The 17,134-nt window shown below is 42.9% G+C and overlaps 1 protein-coding gene across 1 annotated transcript; it reads left to right on the top strand.

Annotated features, from left to right (window-relative positions):
- Positions 1 to 384: 384 nt before the first annotated feature.
- Positions 385 to 17,012, top strand: emc1 (ER membrane protein complex subunit 1). The gene is made up of 22 exons (XM_074642662.1): positions 385 to 544; positions 4,863 to 4,990; positions 5,091 to 5,156; positions 5,247 to 5,340; positions 5,430 to 5,558; positions 6,363 to 6,489; positions 6,605 to 6,754; positions 6,940 to 7,107; positions 7,865 to 7,936; positions 8,120 to 8,218; positions 8,363 to 8,459; positions 9,136 to 9,252; positions 10,661 to 10,860; positions 11,038 to 11,187; positions 11,818 to 11,979; positions 12,098 to 12,217; positions 13,378 to 13,515; positions 14,384 to 14,557; positions 14,802 to 15,012; positions 15,113 to 15,197; positions 15,281 to 15,410; positions 16,099 to 17,012. Exons 1-22 carry the CDS (start codon positions 456 to 458, stop codon positions 16,276 to 16,278), a joined length of 2,886 nt encoding a protein of 961 aa, XP_074498763.1. The 5' UTR covers positions 385 to 455; the 3' UTR covers positions 16,279 to 17,012.
- The last annotated feature ends 122 nt before the right edge of the window (positions 17,013 to 17,134 follow it).

Below are 17,134 nucleotides of genomic sequence, written 5' to 3'. Positions count from 1 at the left end.
TGTTTAAAGGCAGATAGTGCATGTATAAACTTCTTAAAGTCCTAATAGTTCTCATATGGGGTCAGCCTTGGTTGTGGAGCCTGATGGATACCAGCATGAAGGACTGACCCGGGCGCTTTGTTGTGCCGAGGAATGTGATGTGAATATGAGGAAATAAAGGTTTTTTGAACATTACAGCATTACAGATTAACATTACAGCATGTAAACATGTTTTAGTAGAAACACAAAATACAAGTATGAACCTGAAAATGAGCACGATATGGGACCTTTAAACTGTATTGTTTTCCTGCCAATCTGCTGCTCCAGTCCAGTCCAGCAGGTGGCGGTATTGCACCTCTAAGCTGGTTTGTCAACCGCCAATAAACACCAAAGAAGAAGAAGAAGGAGCGCTTCCGGCTTCCTCCTCCTGCTGAAGAGCATCTGAAGCTAAAGCTAAAGCTAAAGCTAAAGCAGCCATGGCTCAGCTCATTCTGTCTCTGACGGCTCTCCTGTTCTGCAGCTCCGTCCAGGCTGTGTTCGAGGATCAAGTGGGGAAGTTTGACTGGTAAGAGGAATCTAGAGATGGATCATATATCTGTGTTCTATTTAGAGCATGTTTTAATGTAGAAACATGCTAATGCTAACCTCTGTGAGCTACCAGCTGCAGGCCGGTCTGAGAGAGAGAGATGGACTCTGAGAGAGAGATGGACTCTGTGAGAGAGATGGACTCTGAGAGAGAGATGGACTCTGAGAGAGAGAGATGGACTCTGAGAGAGAGATGGACTCTGTGAGAGAGAGATGGACTCTGTGAGAGAGAGATGGACTCTGTGAGAGAGAGATGGACTCTGTGAGAGAGAGATGGACTCTGTGAGAGAGAGATGGACTCTGTGAGAGAGATGGACTCTGTGAGAGAGAGATGGACTCTGAGAGAGAGAGATGGACTCTGAGAGAGAGATGGACTCTGTGAGAGAGAGATGGACTCTGAGAGAGAGATGGACTCTGTGAGAGAGAGATGGACTCTGTGAGAGAGATGGACTCTGTGAGAGAGAGATGGACTCTGTGAGAGAGAGATGGACTCTGTGAGAGAGATGGACTCTGTGAGAGAGATGGACTCTGTGAGAGAGAGATGGACTCTGAGAGAGAAATGGACTCTGAGAGAGAGATGGACTCTGTGAGAGATGGACTCTGAGAGAGAGATGGACTCTGAGAGAGAGATGGACTCTGTGAGAGATGGACTCTGAGAGAGAGATGGACTCTGTGAGAGAGATGGACTCTGTGAGAGAGAGATGGACTCTGAGAGAGAGATGGACTCTGTGAGAGAGAGATGGACTCTGTGAGAGAGAGATGGACTCTGTGAGAGATGGACTCTGAGAGAGATGGACTCTGAGAGAGAGATGGACTCTGTGAGAGATGGACTCTGAGAGAGAGATGGACTCTGTGAGAGAGATGGACTCTGAGAGAGAGATGGACTCTGTGAGAGATGGACTCTGAGAGAGAGATGGACTCTGAGAGAGAGATGGACTCTGAGAGAGAGAGATGGACTCTGTGAGAGAGAGATGGACTCTGAGAGAGAGATGGACTCTGAGAGAGAGATGGACTCTGAGAGAGATGGACTCTGTGAGAGAGAGATGGACTCTGAGAGAGATGGACTCTGTGAGAGAGAGATGGACTCTGAGAGAGAGAGATGGACTCTGTGAGAGAGAGATGGACTCTGAGAGAGAGATGGACTCTGAGAGAGAGATGGACTCTGAGAGAGAGATGGACTCTGAGAGAGAGAGATGGACTCAGAGAGAGAGATGGACTCTGTGAGAGAGAGATGGACTCAGAGAGAGAGCTGGACTCTGAGAGAGAGAGATGGACTCTGTGAGAGAGAGATGGACTCTGTGAGAGAGAGATGGACTCTGAGAGAGAGAGATGGACTCTGAGAGAGAGATGGACTCTGAGAGAGAGATGGACTCTGAGAGAGAGATGGACTCTGAGAGAGATGGACTCTGAGAGAGAGATGGACTCTGAGAGAGAGATGGACTCTGAGAGAGATGGACTCTGAGAGAGAGATGGACTCTGAGAGAGAGAGATGGACTCTGTGAGAGAGAGATGGACTCTGAGAGAGATGGACTCTGAGAGAGAGATGGACTCTGTGAGAGATGGACTCTCTGTGAGAGAGAGATGGACTCTGAGAGAGAGAGATGGACTCTGTGAGAGAGAGATGGACTCTGTGAGAGAGAGATGGACTCTGTGAGAGAGAGATGGACTCTCTGTGAGAGAGAGATGGACTCTCTGTGAGAGAGAGATGGACTCTGTGAGAGAGATGGACTCTGTGTGAGAGAGATGGACTCTGAGAGAGAGAGATGGACTCTGTGAGAGAGAGATGGACTCTGAGAGAGAGAGATGGACTCTGAGAGAGAGATGGACTCTGTGAGAGAGAGATGGACTCTCTGTGAGAGAGAGATGGACTCTGAGAGAGAGATGGACTCTGTGAGAGAGAGAGATGGACTCTGTGAGAGAGAGATGGACTCTGAGAGAGAGAGATGGACTCTGAGAGAGAGAGATGGACTCTCTGTGAGAGAGAGATGGACTCTGAGAGAGAGAGATGGACTCTCTGTGAGAGAGAGATGGACTCTGAGAGAGAGATGGACTCTGTGAGAGAGAGAGATGGACTCTGTGAGAGAGAGATGGACTCTGAGAGAGAGAGATGGACTCTGTGAGAGAGAGATGGACTCTGTGAGAGAGATGGACTCTGTGAGAGAGAGATGGACTCTGAGAGAGAGAGATGGACTCTGAGAGAGAACAGGACAAAAGATATGAAATAATAACCCTAGACATTGTGTTTGCTAGCTCACAGCAGGGATTAGTGGCTTGTTCACAATGTTTGATTTGTCTTTAGGAAACTAAAGGTCCAGTTAGCTCAGTGAGTTCTAGGAAATGTGATTTTAAATTGATTTCTAAACATTTGTAAAGCATTTAATAATAACCTATAAGATAAAATCAGATATTCCTTTATTAGTCCCTCACTGAGGAGATGTGCAGTGAACAGCAGCAAAGGGGATATAGTACAGAAAACAAGATGCATCAGTAAAAACAAAAAGCAGAATACAACACAGTAAAAAAAATATGAACAATTTAAATAGAAGGAAGTATAAAAATAGGAGCAGTATATACAGTATTGACAATAAACAGACTATTAACAAAATTGCACAAGTGGAAAATGATATTGCACAGTGAGAATGAATGAATGAATGAATGAAATTAAATTCCACAGTATGAATTACACCTGAGTAGTAATAATGATATTGTGACCTAATACATGATGTGCTATTTTATGCAATACACCGTATACCTTAATCTTCTTTTAGGTTATAGAGGTCAGACTCAACTACAGAACACCCTGTAGTCAAAGTACCTCCTCACAGTCAGTACTACACATGTATCTATGATGTTTGATTAAATGGAACCCAGCAAAGAAATAAAAACTAAACTGGAACTTTAACTTCTTACATTTACATGAAAAAAACATGTTATGGGTATAAATCTGACAATAACCTGATATCTTCAGGTGGAATTTCATTCTTTCTCACTGTGCAATATCATTACACAGCTGGAACGGATCATTGCACAGTGAGAAAGGCTCATTGCTGAGTTTCTGAAATCAAGTAACATTAACACACCGCTTAGGTTCATTTGTACAGTTAGTTATGGATGGATAAAAAAGCAAAAAAGTGTAACAAAATATGAACCATTTAAATAGAAGGAAGTATACAAATAGGATCAGTATATACAGTATTGACAATAAACAGACTATTAACAAAACTGCACAAGTGGAAAATGATATTGCAGGGTGAGAATGAATGAATGAATGAATGAATGAAATTCCACCTGAAAATATCAGGTTATTATCGAGTTATTGTCAGTTTTTTGGTGTGTAAGTGGTCTACTGGGAGTAGTGCTGGTTGTGGTCTACTGGGATGAGATGGACTCTGTGTGAGAGAACAGGACAAAATATATTAAATAATAAGACAAGACATTGTGTTTGCTAGCTCACAGCAGGTATTAGTGGCTTGTTCACAATGTTTGATTTGTCTTTAGGAAACTAAAGGTCCAGTTAGCTCAGTGAGTTCTAGGAAATGTGATTTTAAATTGATTTCTAAACATTTGGAAAGCAATCTGATAATAACCCATGTACCATCCATCAATATGTTCTTATTCTTTAATATCTGTTTGTCATAACTGGGTTTGATCCCTGTAGGGATACCAACATTGGTTTAGCTATAGTTCTAAACTATGTTTTTGACCTTCTGGCAGGTTGTTTTCTGTCTTATAGTCTTTTTTACTATTCTTTTATTGAAAGCCTTTTAACCTTTTCTTTTACCTGCTGGTTTAACGGGCTGTCTGTGAAGGACAAGGACAGTCTAAATAGTTTAGTCAAAGTGTGCTCCAACATTAGTGGAGTTCAGCAGAAGGACTTGGGCACAATTTGGGAGAAACAGGTGATGAGAAAGCAAAGAAACCATCAGCCAACCAGATCACATTCTTTTGGCTGAATTCTCTGTGATGCCTTCAGGCCGACTTTCTAATAATATAATGTGCCCTTAAGGAGAACAAATCATTACTCCAAGTCCTTCATCCCTTCTGCTGTTAAGCTGCTGAACACAGACCATACCCATTTGAAATGACTGTTATTTAGAGCAACTTTAAGATATGTTGTTCTCATATATTGTAACTTGTCCCTCCAACTGCCCCATGCCTTTAATATGTTTCCTTTGACTTGACTAATTATTGGTTGGATGGATGTATGGATGTATGGATGGAGTGGGAATGCTACAAATGAATCGCCCCCTTGGGGATAAATAAAGTTGTCTGAACTGAACTGAACTTGTGATTCCCAGGAGGCAGCAGTATGTTGGCAAGGTTCGCTTCTCCCATTTCGACTCACATATGCAGTCGTCCAAAAAGGTGCTTCTGGCTACAGAGAACAATGTTTTTGCTTCACTCAATACCAGGACTGGAGAACTCTGTGAGTATTTCATATCAGGGCCAAGTACAGAAAGACAATCCTCCTCTCAGTCGACATACTTTGTGTTCTCATGTGAGTATTTATTCCATGTCTGTTACAGTCTGGCGACATGTGGACAAGACTGGGCCGGAGGGAAACATTGACGCTCTCCTGCATCATGGACAAGGTGATTTTATGTCATTGTAGTTGAGTTTACAGAGCTTTCAGTTCCTCTATTGAAAGCAGATAACTCATTGAATCGTCCTTTGTCTCCTAGATGCGGTGATGGTGGTCGGTGATGGCCGCCTGCTGCGCTCCTGGGAGATAAATGTTGGTGGTTTGAACTGGGAGATTGTGCTGGACTCTGGCAGGTGATCACCTCTTCGATTGGCCGTTGTTTAAAGTTCAAAATTGTCTTTTATGTTGATCAGATGTTAACTGCTGTTGTTTCACATTTTAGTTTCCAGTCGGCATGTTTAGTTGGACAGCAAGACATCGTGAAACACGTCGCTCTTCTGAAGAAAACTGCCATCTCTCTCCATTACCTTTCAAATGGGCATCAAAAATGGATAGAGAATCTACCAGAAAGGCAAGTGGACGTTTCTTTACGATATTGGGTCAACATTGAAACATTGACTTTATACTTTTAATATAAGCCTGTCTTCTCCCCTGAAATTAAAGCTCCTCTCCAGACATGTTTGAAGACATTTATAAATAATATTTCTCCCCTAATTGAAAAATCCAGATTCTATGAAAATGCAAATATTGTAAATATTTCAAAAGTTAAAGTGATGGACACAAGATGTCTCCTACATCACTGAAAAGTCCATTGTCAGTGTTTGTGACCTTGTGAGGTTTCAAGTTTCCACATCACACTTGTATAAGCTTCACACTGGACCCCGATTGGGCTCCGATCTAGTTGTTGTTATGTCACAAATCACGCTCGTAGTTACACACCGTCAACTCAGATTTAAGGTGAGAAACTTCTTCAACAGATGTGAAAACAGCCTTCTGCTCTCAACCTCAGCACAGTGAAGCTCATACATCCAAGTGAAATAACAACAAGCAGACTTTGTAGAAAGTACGACAAGACGCTGGTCGTGGTTGGTGGTAAATATTTGGGGGAAATGATAACAATGCGTAGTGTCGTGAAAATAATGGATCAAAAATGATGTAGGAATCAAAAAGAATAGATTAGTCAAGTGACAACTCCCAAGATTTGGAAAAATCAAGTTGAATATGAAAAAAATAGCCATGTGCATAACAATTATGAATTCAAGCATTGATAGAAATGTAGTATAAATGTCTGGAACATGAAGGCACAACTTCCTTGTGTTTATGAACACGGTTTGCGTTATATAAATTGTATAACTGTCTGTTTTTACCTCAACAGTGACACCGTGGATTACCAGGCTGTGTATTCAGGTGGGGATGGTGAAGTGTACGCACTGGGAGTTGTTCCACATTCCCACATTGCAATTGTTGCCTACAGTTTGGATGATGGAGAGATAATCAAGCAGGTAATCCTGACTTATAGTAGCAGCATATAAATGCTGTGTAGACTATATAGAATATCATTTTTATAATACTTATATGAAAAATAAAACAATTTTTCTTTTCTCATGTTGTCTTCAGATCTCAGTCGAAGCTCCGTGGCTTTCCAACATACAGGCCAGCTGTGCGGTGATCGGCCAGGGGATGTTGACGTGCGTGGACTCTGCCACTGTTTCGCTGTACATGCTCGACTTACAGCTGCAGTCCCAGATGACCCAGATCCCCCTGCAGGTACCCACCACAATAAAACAAAACCTTTTGTATTTTATAGATCAATAAATGTGTGTCGTATTCTCTGCGTTGGGTCGGTCTCCACTGTTCTCATGCATTCTCTACCTACACGACGGGACTACGTCTCTTTATACCAGCCTCATTTCCTCTGTGTGAATGCTTCTCACCATTTTGTCTTCTTCTAGTCACTGGGACTTGAAGTCACCGACGGCTTCCAGCCGGTCCTGACGTCCACCCAGCCCAACCCGGCTCGCCCGCCGCTGTCAGAGTTCTTCCTCCAGCTCGGGCCGGAACACCACCTGCTTCTCCAGCTCAACGAGGATCAGATAGTCACGCTGAGGGATTTCCAGCCTGTACGTAACCGTTTCTCTACCTCGCACTTCTCTCTCGTGCATGATCAACATTCTGACAGTTAATATTCAGACCACTTAATGTTTGCCATCTTAAAATGTTAGCTTATTCTAATAAATGATTGTACTGTAAGTCACTCTGGATAAAAGCTTTAGCTACATGCCTAAAATGCAAAGGTCACTTGACTTTCTTGCTGAAATATATAATAATTGGATGGGTAACTTCAACAAAGCCAGGCTATCTATAAGGCTTTCTTTCAAAAGTTCTAAAATGTTATAATATGTCCTTATTAGGGCTGCACAATTAATCCCATTTTATCAAAATTGCAATATGGCCTACTGTAATTTTCTAATCGCAGGAGGCACAATATTTGTTAAAGGTGAAATTAAATATTGTGGTGCTGCAGAGTGTCACATGCATGTGTACACGTACACATCATTTTCTACAGACTTAAGAAAACATCTTTGTTTGGTAAAGATCCCCGCCAAAATCACACCATAATCATTTTAATATGTTTTTCAATGAAAATGAGAATAATGATGTAAAAATGATCGTCCCCTCTAATATCGCCAATCATATTGCAATTGCAATATCAGTCGAAATAATATTATATTAATGCTCTGATGTTTTTCAAAACGTATTATTTGTATTATTTAAAAAGGAGTAAAAATCTCCGTGTGTCATATTGAGATATTCCAACTGTTAATTTAACCAACAGTTTGTGAAAGTTGTTGATGACGCATTTGTGTTGGTTCACAGGCCATGCTGGTTTCATTTGCTACCACCGGAGAGAAGACTGTTGCTGCCGTCATGTCGCCCAAAAATCAAACGGTGAGTTAATGTGGAATCAAACATTCAGACTTGTTCATTATGTGGTTTACCATCGTGCTCTCTTGATGATGTGTATATCAGCAGGTTTAGTGCACAATTAGTTCTCTCTTTGTGTGCTTGACGTGTGATTCGCATGTTGATGAATCAATATATAAGATATATAATCAGTTTTCTTCCCTGCAGGCGAGCAGTCTGAACCTCTTTAGTGCAGAAACTGGACGCAGACTTCTAGACACAACACTGATCTTTACTTTGGATCCGAACGGTGGGAAACCAGAGAGGGTGAGTGATTCTCCAGCATGTTTGATAACTGGCTGGTCAAGACACTTCAAATTGACTTTATCCAAAGTTTAATATTATATATATTGAACATGCAGTGTTTTCTTTTTGTAATACAACACACTTTTTATTCTTTTATTCTTCCAGCTGTACGTTCAAGCATTCCTCAAGAAAGACGACTCTGTTGGCTACAGGGTGATGGTGCAGACAGAAGACCACACACTCACTTTCATACAACAGCCAGGTATGGACGGCAGAAACAGGAAGCTCTGTTAGTGTTGGGAAGACTCCTGTCTGATTAATGTTATCTGAGGTATTGGCATGCACTGCTGTCTGCCTCGGGGTGTTTTTTGATTTTACCACTGAGGGGCGCCAGAGACTGAACATTTAAATTCCTGCTCATAGTAGTAAAATAAGCAGACCCTGGCCAGATCCCAACGAAAACACAACTCTTGACTTTTTGCTTTTCATTTTGCATGAAAATGATTAGTTATTTGTATTCAGTTGTCTGCAGGTTGTAGGGAATCACATGGGGTTTATAGCCAGCAGCCAACAGGTGAAATAGTTTCTGATTTATGTGAAGAGTCCGTCCCTCATTGTGTTTACTGTGGAGATCCACTACTTCTGCATAAAAGAGAGCAAAGAGACCGGAGGGCCATGCTTTGGGCTCATGATATCATTTGGGTAAATTCCACTTCTTAATCATCGTTAAATACTGCCAACATCCGACCACAGGCTCCCTCAGGTCCTCATAATGTACGCACACACAATCTTGTCCTTTCCACAAACACGAGGTGGGAAAAAATGTTTTATGTCGTAATTTGCCGGAAAGCGTCAACACACATACCGCATACTGTCACAGGGTGTGTGTGTGAAGTGGAATGAAGGATTACAGAACAATAAGGCGTCTTGTTTTCCAGGGCGTGTGATGTGGACGAGAGAGGAGGCCCTGTCAGATGTGGTGACAATGGAAATGGTGGATCTGCCTCTCACGGGAACGCAGGCCGAGCTGGAGGGAGAGTTTGGAAAAAAGGCCGGTAAATGTCAAACCAGAATCCCATCATGTTTTTTCCTCCCTAATTTTCCAAGTTTAAGTACTAATAAATGCCGTAGATTGATATTCAGTATTGTATCTATTATTTTCAGAGTGTAATTTTCTTGCAAGGCAGCTTCCTAATCTAATGGCTATTTTGTCAAGTTTGCTTGGTTCATCATTGTAAGATTTTCCACTAATATAGAACTAATAATTAAAGGGTAGCTTCAGTATTTTTAGGACCTATTTTTCCATGTTTTTGTGACAAATAGGGACAAACATTTTTTGAAATTGGTCCAGTATTGAGGGAGAACACTGAGCTATGAGGGCAGTGAGCAGCATCTATGTAACGTTACGTTCACTAAAAGTTCTTGTTTTTGCTTCTGACAGGCTCACATTGTTATTGTTAAGTGTCTGACAACATAATGAAAAAGTTCATACAGAGAAATGAAAGTTTTTTTCTTGACCTTTCACTTGATCTGGTCTGTTTGTTATTGTGTCCAAGTCCAGCTCAATGAGAAGTCTGGTTGTGAAATCTGAATATCCGTATACTCTGGCTCAAATAAATACAAATTCAAACACCTCATCTACATCGTGGAAAACATCTAAATATTCAGACATGACATTGAAAATCTTTCAGATGACACTAAGCTACGCTTTCTGTACTCCAACACAACAAACTCTGCCCGTTTCCACCGTGGATGTATTCCACTATTCCACCGTTGTCACCTCGCCAGATTTCACAACCAGACTTCTCCTTGAGCGACACTCTTTCCATAATGTTGTCAGACACTTATAATAACAATCAGAGCCTATCGTGGCAAAAACAAGCTTTTTAAGTGGACGTAAATGATGATGCCAGCTTAACTCCATAGCACTGTGTTGCAGCCTGTTAGCAGCTGTCATGTACAGCGTTCTGCCTCAACACTGGACTGGTTTCAGTAAGTGTTGTCCCTGTTAGTTAAGGTTATCAGTTAAACACAAAAACACGAGAAAATAAGGTTGAAAAATACCAAAGTTCTGCTTTAAGTGCACTGAATTGTTGCTTTTACTTGTAACCTTACTTCAACTGCTCAGCACCTGCTGCATTTAATCATCGGTGTTGTAGTTCTGTTATTTTTGAGGCTCAGCTGTAAAAACAGATTTCTTGGGTGTGTTCACTTGGCCGCTATTTGCTTCACTTTCTTTTGTCTTTGTCCTGTTTTTATTGCTTCGCTTGGATTCAGCCATTCAAGGTAACACACCTCTCTCTGCTTCTCTTAAATACAACCTGGTTAAAGGGTCTTTTAAGGTTAAGATCTCCTGTTGTTGACTGAAAATCCCCCCCGCCGTATCCATATTAATGTTATAAGGTACACAATGTGTAAGTGGTGATTCTCCATCCACTGAAATTCTCTCTGTGATTGTTCCAGACGGCCTGCTGTCCATGGTGATGAAGAGGCTCTCCTCTCAGCTCATCTTGCTGCAGGCGTGGGTCGCCCATCTCTGGAAGCTCTTCTACGACGCCCGCAAGCCTCGCAGTCAAGTCAAAAACGACGTGACCATCGAGAACCTCTCCAGAGACGAGTTCAACCTGCAGAAGATGATGGTCATGGTTACTGCGTCTGGGAAGGTACGAGAGTAAAGCTCAGCCTCTTGTGGAGTTACTGTTGGGTGGCGTTTCAGGAGAGATTTATGATTAAACTAGTTTCTGTTTATTTAGTTTATGGTTAAATGAAACACTAATAAATCGACTCTATCAGGCCATGTTCTGCCGCTCTGAAACTCATGTTTCCCCTTTTTCTTCAAGCTCTTTGGTATCGACAGCAAGACGGGCAGTATTTTATGGAGGCACTACCTGGACTACATCCCATCTAATGCAGCTTTCAAACTCATGGTGCAACGGACCACTGCACACTTCCCTCATCCGCCACAGTGCACGCTGCTCATCAAAGACAAGGTATCTAATAACAAGAGCTCTGGGGTTGAAGACATTCAGGCTCGGGAGACAATTTTATTATATTATAACAAAGCAAATTACTTAACTGTGAAATCAGCTGATCATTTGGTCATTTTTTGTACCTTTCATAAAGTGAGGGGCTTCAAGACAGACAACTTTCAGTTCCTACTGAGCATGCCTCAGTTCTTCCTAACATACAGCGAGCGAGCAAACTCTGGCGAATGGAGCGCGAAGAATTATCCAGATATACTCCGAGCGATGTTCCTCTGTATTACATTACAACTGTCAGTTACTGTTGATTAGCGTTGATTTTGAACAGTGAAAACAGGTTGGAGGTGCACAAAACTTTGCATAAATAGAACCAGAGCAAACGTTTTTTCAAAGAAGTGACACGGCGCTTTGCCTGTTCGCTGACGCACGGAGCAGGTTAGGACGTCTTCATCGGGAAAAACTGAAACAATCTGATGTTCGCATTGCGTCCAGTTAGGAAGAGGTGTTGTACGCAAGCAAAAGCTGAATTATTTTATTCTCCTGCCGTTACCAGCACTTGAAAGGAAAACATTGGAAGTTATGTGTATTTATTTTTTGACATTTCTAATATATATTTTTTGTTCTACTTTATTTCCCAAGGACACAGGCCTGGCCACCCTCCATGTGTTTAACCCCATCTTTGGAAAGAAGAGTCACGTCAGCCCGCCTGCTCTGCCTCAGCCCATCCTTCAGTCACTCATGCTGCCTGTCATGGACCAGGACTATGCCAAGGTCTTACTCCTTGTTGATGACCAGTACAAGGTCAGTGGTAAACCTCCTCACCGGCCAGATCAACAGTCATACATGATGTGTGTATCCACGCGCATCAGGCCAACACATGACTTGTAAAGTTTAATCCATCTATTATTTTCCTCCACAGGTGTCGGCTTTTCCCTCCACGAAGAACGTCCTGCAGCAGCTCCAGGAGATGGCCTCCACCATATTCTTCTATCTGGTCGACTCCAGCCAGGGAAGACTTTCTGGCTACAGGCTGCGGACGGCAAGTCAACCTTATTTTACTGAATTATGTCAACGTTCTTTGCACATCGGGGCTCAAGAGTGTTGGACAGGTTTTAGAAAGCCGAGCCACCGCCGGTCTTCACCTTTTGGTTGCCGTTAGGTGACGATCCCATATTTTTACTGTTCATAATTGCAGTGATCATTTGACTTTGACAGTAATGAGAAGGCGATCAAGAACCTTCAAATATCGCTCAAACATATTTTACATAACAAATAATTAAAGGTGCAGTGTGTAGGATTTGGCAGCATCGAGCGGTGAAGCTGAAACGTGTCGGTGTCAGTGTTTGGTTTGTCCGTTCTGGGCTACTGTAGAAACATGGCGGCCGGCTCTGTGAAGAGGATCCGCTCCCTATGTAGATATGAAGGACTCATTCTAAGCTAAAGAAAACACAACGATTCTTAGTTTCAGATGTTTATACACTAAAGAAAACGTACTTATTAAAGGTGCAGTGTGTAGGATTTGGTGGTCATATATTTCATATTGCAACCAATCGAGTACCCCTCTGCTCACTCCTCCCTTTCCAAGACTGCGGTAACGTGAGTCAGCGAGTGTAAAACCGTGGTAACGCCGTTCTCCTCGCTCAGAGGCCGTCCATACCATAATAACACTACTTTAGGAGCAACGGAAGTCAGACGGCGGCTTTCGGTACCATGGTTTGTCACTCTGCAGCTCATGTTACCACAGTTTTATAAGATTGTCGGAGAACTACGGTGGCCTTCAGGTAACGTAGAAACATGAAAGTCTCTCTCTAGAGCCAGAGTTTAGTTTGTCCGTTCTGGGCTACTGTAGAAACATGGCGGACTCCGTGAAGAGGACCGGCTCTATATGTAGATATAAGCAGCTCATTCTAAGCTAACGAAAACACAACGATTCTTAGTTTCAGGCGATTACACACTAATGAAAACATACTTATTAATATTGTATTCCTTCCTGCCAATAGATTCCCTTAAATGCTACCCACTGTTCCTTTAATAGATCAAGAGTATATTGGAGTGTCTCAGTTTGAAGGATATCAGTGGAGCTCTATAGCAGCAACGGGACATAATGATGCTTAAAGAGTGAACCTCATAGCCAGAGGTCTGCTCTATTGTTCCTGATTGGCGAGAGTAATGAATGTGGATGTTTTATTGTGTGCTCAGGACTTGTCGACGGAGCTGATCTGGGAGATCGTCGTCCCAACAGAAGTACAGAAGATCATCTCGGTCAAAGGGAAAAGACCCAATGAGCATGTGCACTCCCAGGGCCGAGTGATGGGAGACCGTAGCGTCCTCTATAAGGTATGAGAACTTCCCCTGAAGACTTACTGTACTAACGCTGTGGGTTGGAAGGAGTGTCATTGCTCTTATTAGTGCCGGGTTAGGTCACCGTTGTCTCGACGTCTCTCTCTCTCTCTCTCATAGAGTCACTCCTCGTCTTCTGATGACGGCTGAAAACTAATCTTTCCAAGAATTACTGTACCTCATGTCATTGTTTCCCCAGTGAATCATATCCTCCCTCCACCACTGACCTTTCCTCCACTGGGACTCTTACACTCCCTCCCTACTGTAGTTCCTGTAGTAATCTGTGAAATGAATTATATTCTCCTCTTGATGTTGTAATGATGCTCTAATAATCGCTCACATGATCCTGAAGAACTGCTAATGGCTGTGAAAGAGGACATTTGGCATGCGGCTGAGAGGGCCCTTCAATATTTCCAAAAAAACACTCCAGCACATTGTTTTAGTTGTCATTGGTTATGCCTACTCTTTATTTAAACATTACACCTCTTCATTGAGCTTGTTTATATTTAACATGTTTGGAAAGATGTGACTGAAAAGACCAGCGTGTTAAATTATAAACGGCCCTAAAAGCTTATTTTATATCTTTAAGTCAGACTCCTACTAAGGTCAATATATCCAAATATAGATGGCTAAATACATTTTAAATGGCTGTAAATCATATCAAATCGATTGTCTTGATATAGTAGCTCAGTGATTCATCATATTGCCCATCTGTAGTCCGCTACACCCCAAATAGTATATAGTAGTGTATATAAGAGTCAGGGTTGTTGCGGAAAATAAAGACGACCCAGAAACACGCATAAGTTGTGTATTTTTCAACCTCGATTAAGATGCTGAGTTGTGTTTCATATATAATTTCTTCCAGTACCTGAACCCCAACCTGCTGGCCGTGGTGACTGAGAGCACCGACCTGCATCAGGAGCGAAGCTTCGTGGGGATCCTCCTGATCGACGGCGTGACTGGTCGCATCATCCACGAGGCTGTTCAGAGAAAGACCAAAGGACCGGTGCATGTTGTGCACTCTGAAAACTGGGTGGTGGTGAGTTCTATTGACCGCTGAATAGAATAGAATAGAATAGAATAGAAAGCTTTATTGACATCGTATTAAATACAACGAGATTCACAGTTGCCACTTCTGGTCATGCTAAATCCCCACGCTGTAGTCAAGCACTGAACACATTAGGAGACAAATGTTGAAGGAGAACGCCGGTTAAAGCCCCTGAATGAGCCCCTGAATGAGCCCCTGAATGAGCCCCTGAATGAGCCTCTGTTTGACTCCGCAGTACGAATACTGGAGCACCAAGTCTCGCAGGAACGAGTTCTCTGTGATCGAGCTGTACGAAGGGATGGAGCTCTACAACAGCACCGTGTTCAGCTCGCTGGACCGGCCGCACGCTCCTCATGTGTTGCAGCAGTCTTACATTTTCCCCTCATCCATTTCTGCCATGGAGGCCACGCTGACCGAGAAGGGCATCACCAGCCGCCATCTGCTCAGTGAGTTTCCAGCGAGGTCCAGATTTCCGGGCTGCAGGTTAACACGCCTTCTTTCCAACGTTGTTTATTAATACGTCTCTCTGGGTTTTCTCCGTCACAGTTGGCCTGCCATCTGGAGGGATTTTGTCATTACCCAAGATGTTCCTTGACCCTCGGAGGCCAGAGATCGTAACGGAGCAAAGCCGGTGCGTCTTCCGGTCCGGTTTGGTTTTAAAACATTTACATTGACTTGTGTTATTTTTGTCTAACTTGTTGACTTGATCTCCAGGGAAGAGAACCTGATACCGTACGCACCAGAGCTGCTGATCCGTACAGAGTGGTTCATCAACTACAACCAGACTGTATCAAGAGTACGAGGAATCTACACAGCCCCCTCTGGACTGGAGTCCACCTGCCTGGTGAGTCTGCCGTAACAATACTGACTAACATAGTTCAGTATATGACAGGGGTCAGCAACCTGTGCCTCTTCAGCTCCTCTCCAGGGGCTCCCTGTGGAATTAAAAAAACAATTAGTGGAAATTAATAACTGTTTTTTTGTCTACATTTTCATTTTAATGTATCATTGTTGTAGGTCTAATGTACGACAGTACGACGGAGTATTAGGGCCACATTGAGGGAAAAAATAAAACTGAGATTTCGAGAATAAAGTCAGAATATGTAGCCGTTGTAGAAGGGGGTGTAGCAGTGGTCCAGTGTGTTTTACCCCCCCGTGTGTTGAAGTGAATGTCCTGATACAGTTTTGGAGAAATGTTTCTTAGATTGGCCCGGTTGAAGTCCCACGCAACAATGAGTGCGGTCTTAGGGTGCGCGTTCTCCTGCACGTTAACTGCTCTGTTTAACTCCCGGAGCGTTCTGTCCGTGTCGGCCTGGGGGGGAATATAAACACTGGTGATGGTAACCGATGTAAACTCCCCGGGTAGCCAAACAGGCCGACACTGCAGCATGAGGGACTCCTGTCCAGAGCTGAAAACACAATAAAAATGAAAGTAAAAAAACAAAACATCCAGTCGTGACCACGTTGTTTTCTCCCCTTCAGGTAAATTCAGTGATCAGTAAATAGGACAATGTTTCTTTCTTTGCTTGCAGGTGGTGGCGTACGGTCTCGACATCTACCAGACGCGCGTCTATCCCTCAAAGCAGTTCGACGTCCTGAAAGACGACTACGACTACATGCTGATCAGCAGCGTCCTCTTCGCCCTTTTCTTCGCCACCATGATCAGCAAACGCCTGGCAGAAGTCAAACTGCTCAACCGGGCCTGGCGGTAAAGCGATGGTAAGAATCCCATCTCTTACAGCCCCGAGGCTGCACGAAGGACCTCAGCTTCGAGGAGATGAGACGGCTGAGGCCGCGCCTGTCGAAGAACACAGGTCAAAGAATCAATAAGGCCCATAAGGAACTGCAGGGGTGAGGGGACGGCGGGGTGGGGGTGAACGGAGGGATTAGTAGAGGTTTTATCTTTGTTTTTTAACTTATTTTGCAAGCACAAGGAATTATTTCATAGTAGAATAACTGTTGTCATTTTGATTCAATGTTTAACACATAACTAATTACAAATGAATGAATTGTGGAGAAATTCCCACACGTGAAAGTTCAATAATGTTAGTTTAGTTTTTTTTTCCAAGATTAGGTTTGTGACATTTCTGCCTCATTAGACGGCTCTAATGGAGAGTGATCGTACATGTGGAGGTCAGAGAAAAGACCGACATGCAACACGTGTGAGCATGATTTGATCACCGTGATTACCCAACATGCCGTTTGGTTTGATGGCAGATGAACTGAACTGTGTGATGAGGAGATGAAGCAGAATGGACAAGAAATGGTTATTCGTGCTTTCCTGAAGACTCTCCAAACAAAGGCTCCGTCACGCTGTCGTCACCATCTCACACACACACATGACCATCAGTAGCCTTTATTTGATGTACATCAACCATCCTGCAGCTCAACGTCTGTGTGTGTCGGCTACTGTTGATGCTCCATTAAAAGTTGTTCCAGAACTCCAGTTCAAGTGTTTTTTTATTCTGTTTTCAGACAAAAATGTTTAATTATGGTCAGAAATATATCCAACATTTTAAAAAAGGTGTATTTAATGCTTAGGTGCATGATTACTTTAAGTACGGATGT

The sequence above is a fragment of the Sebastes fasciatus genome, chromosome 8, assembly GCF_043250625.1.
Source record: "Sebastes fasciatus isolate fSebFas1 chromosome 8, fSebFas1.pri, whole genome shotgun sequence".
In the NCBI taxonomy this organism is placed as follows: domain Eukaryota; kingdom Metazoa; phylum Chordata; class Actinopteri; order Perciformes; family Sebastidae; genus Sebastes; species Sebastes fasciatus.
The sequence above is the reverse complement of the archived record's forward strand: the minus strand, read 5'-3'. Positions and strand labels throughout refer to the sequence as shown.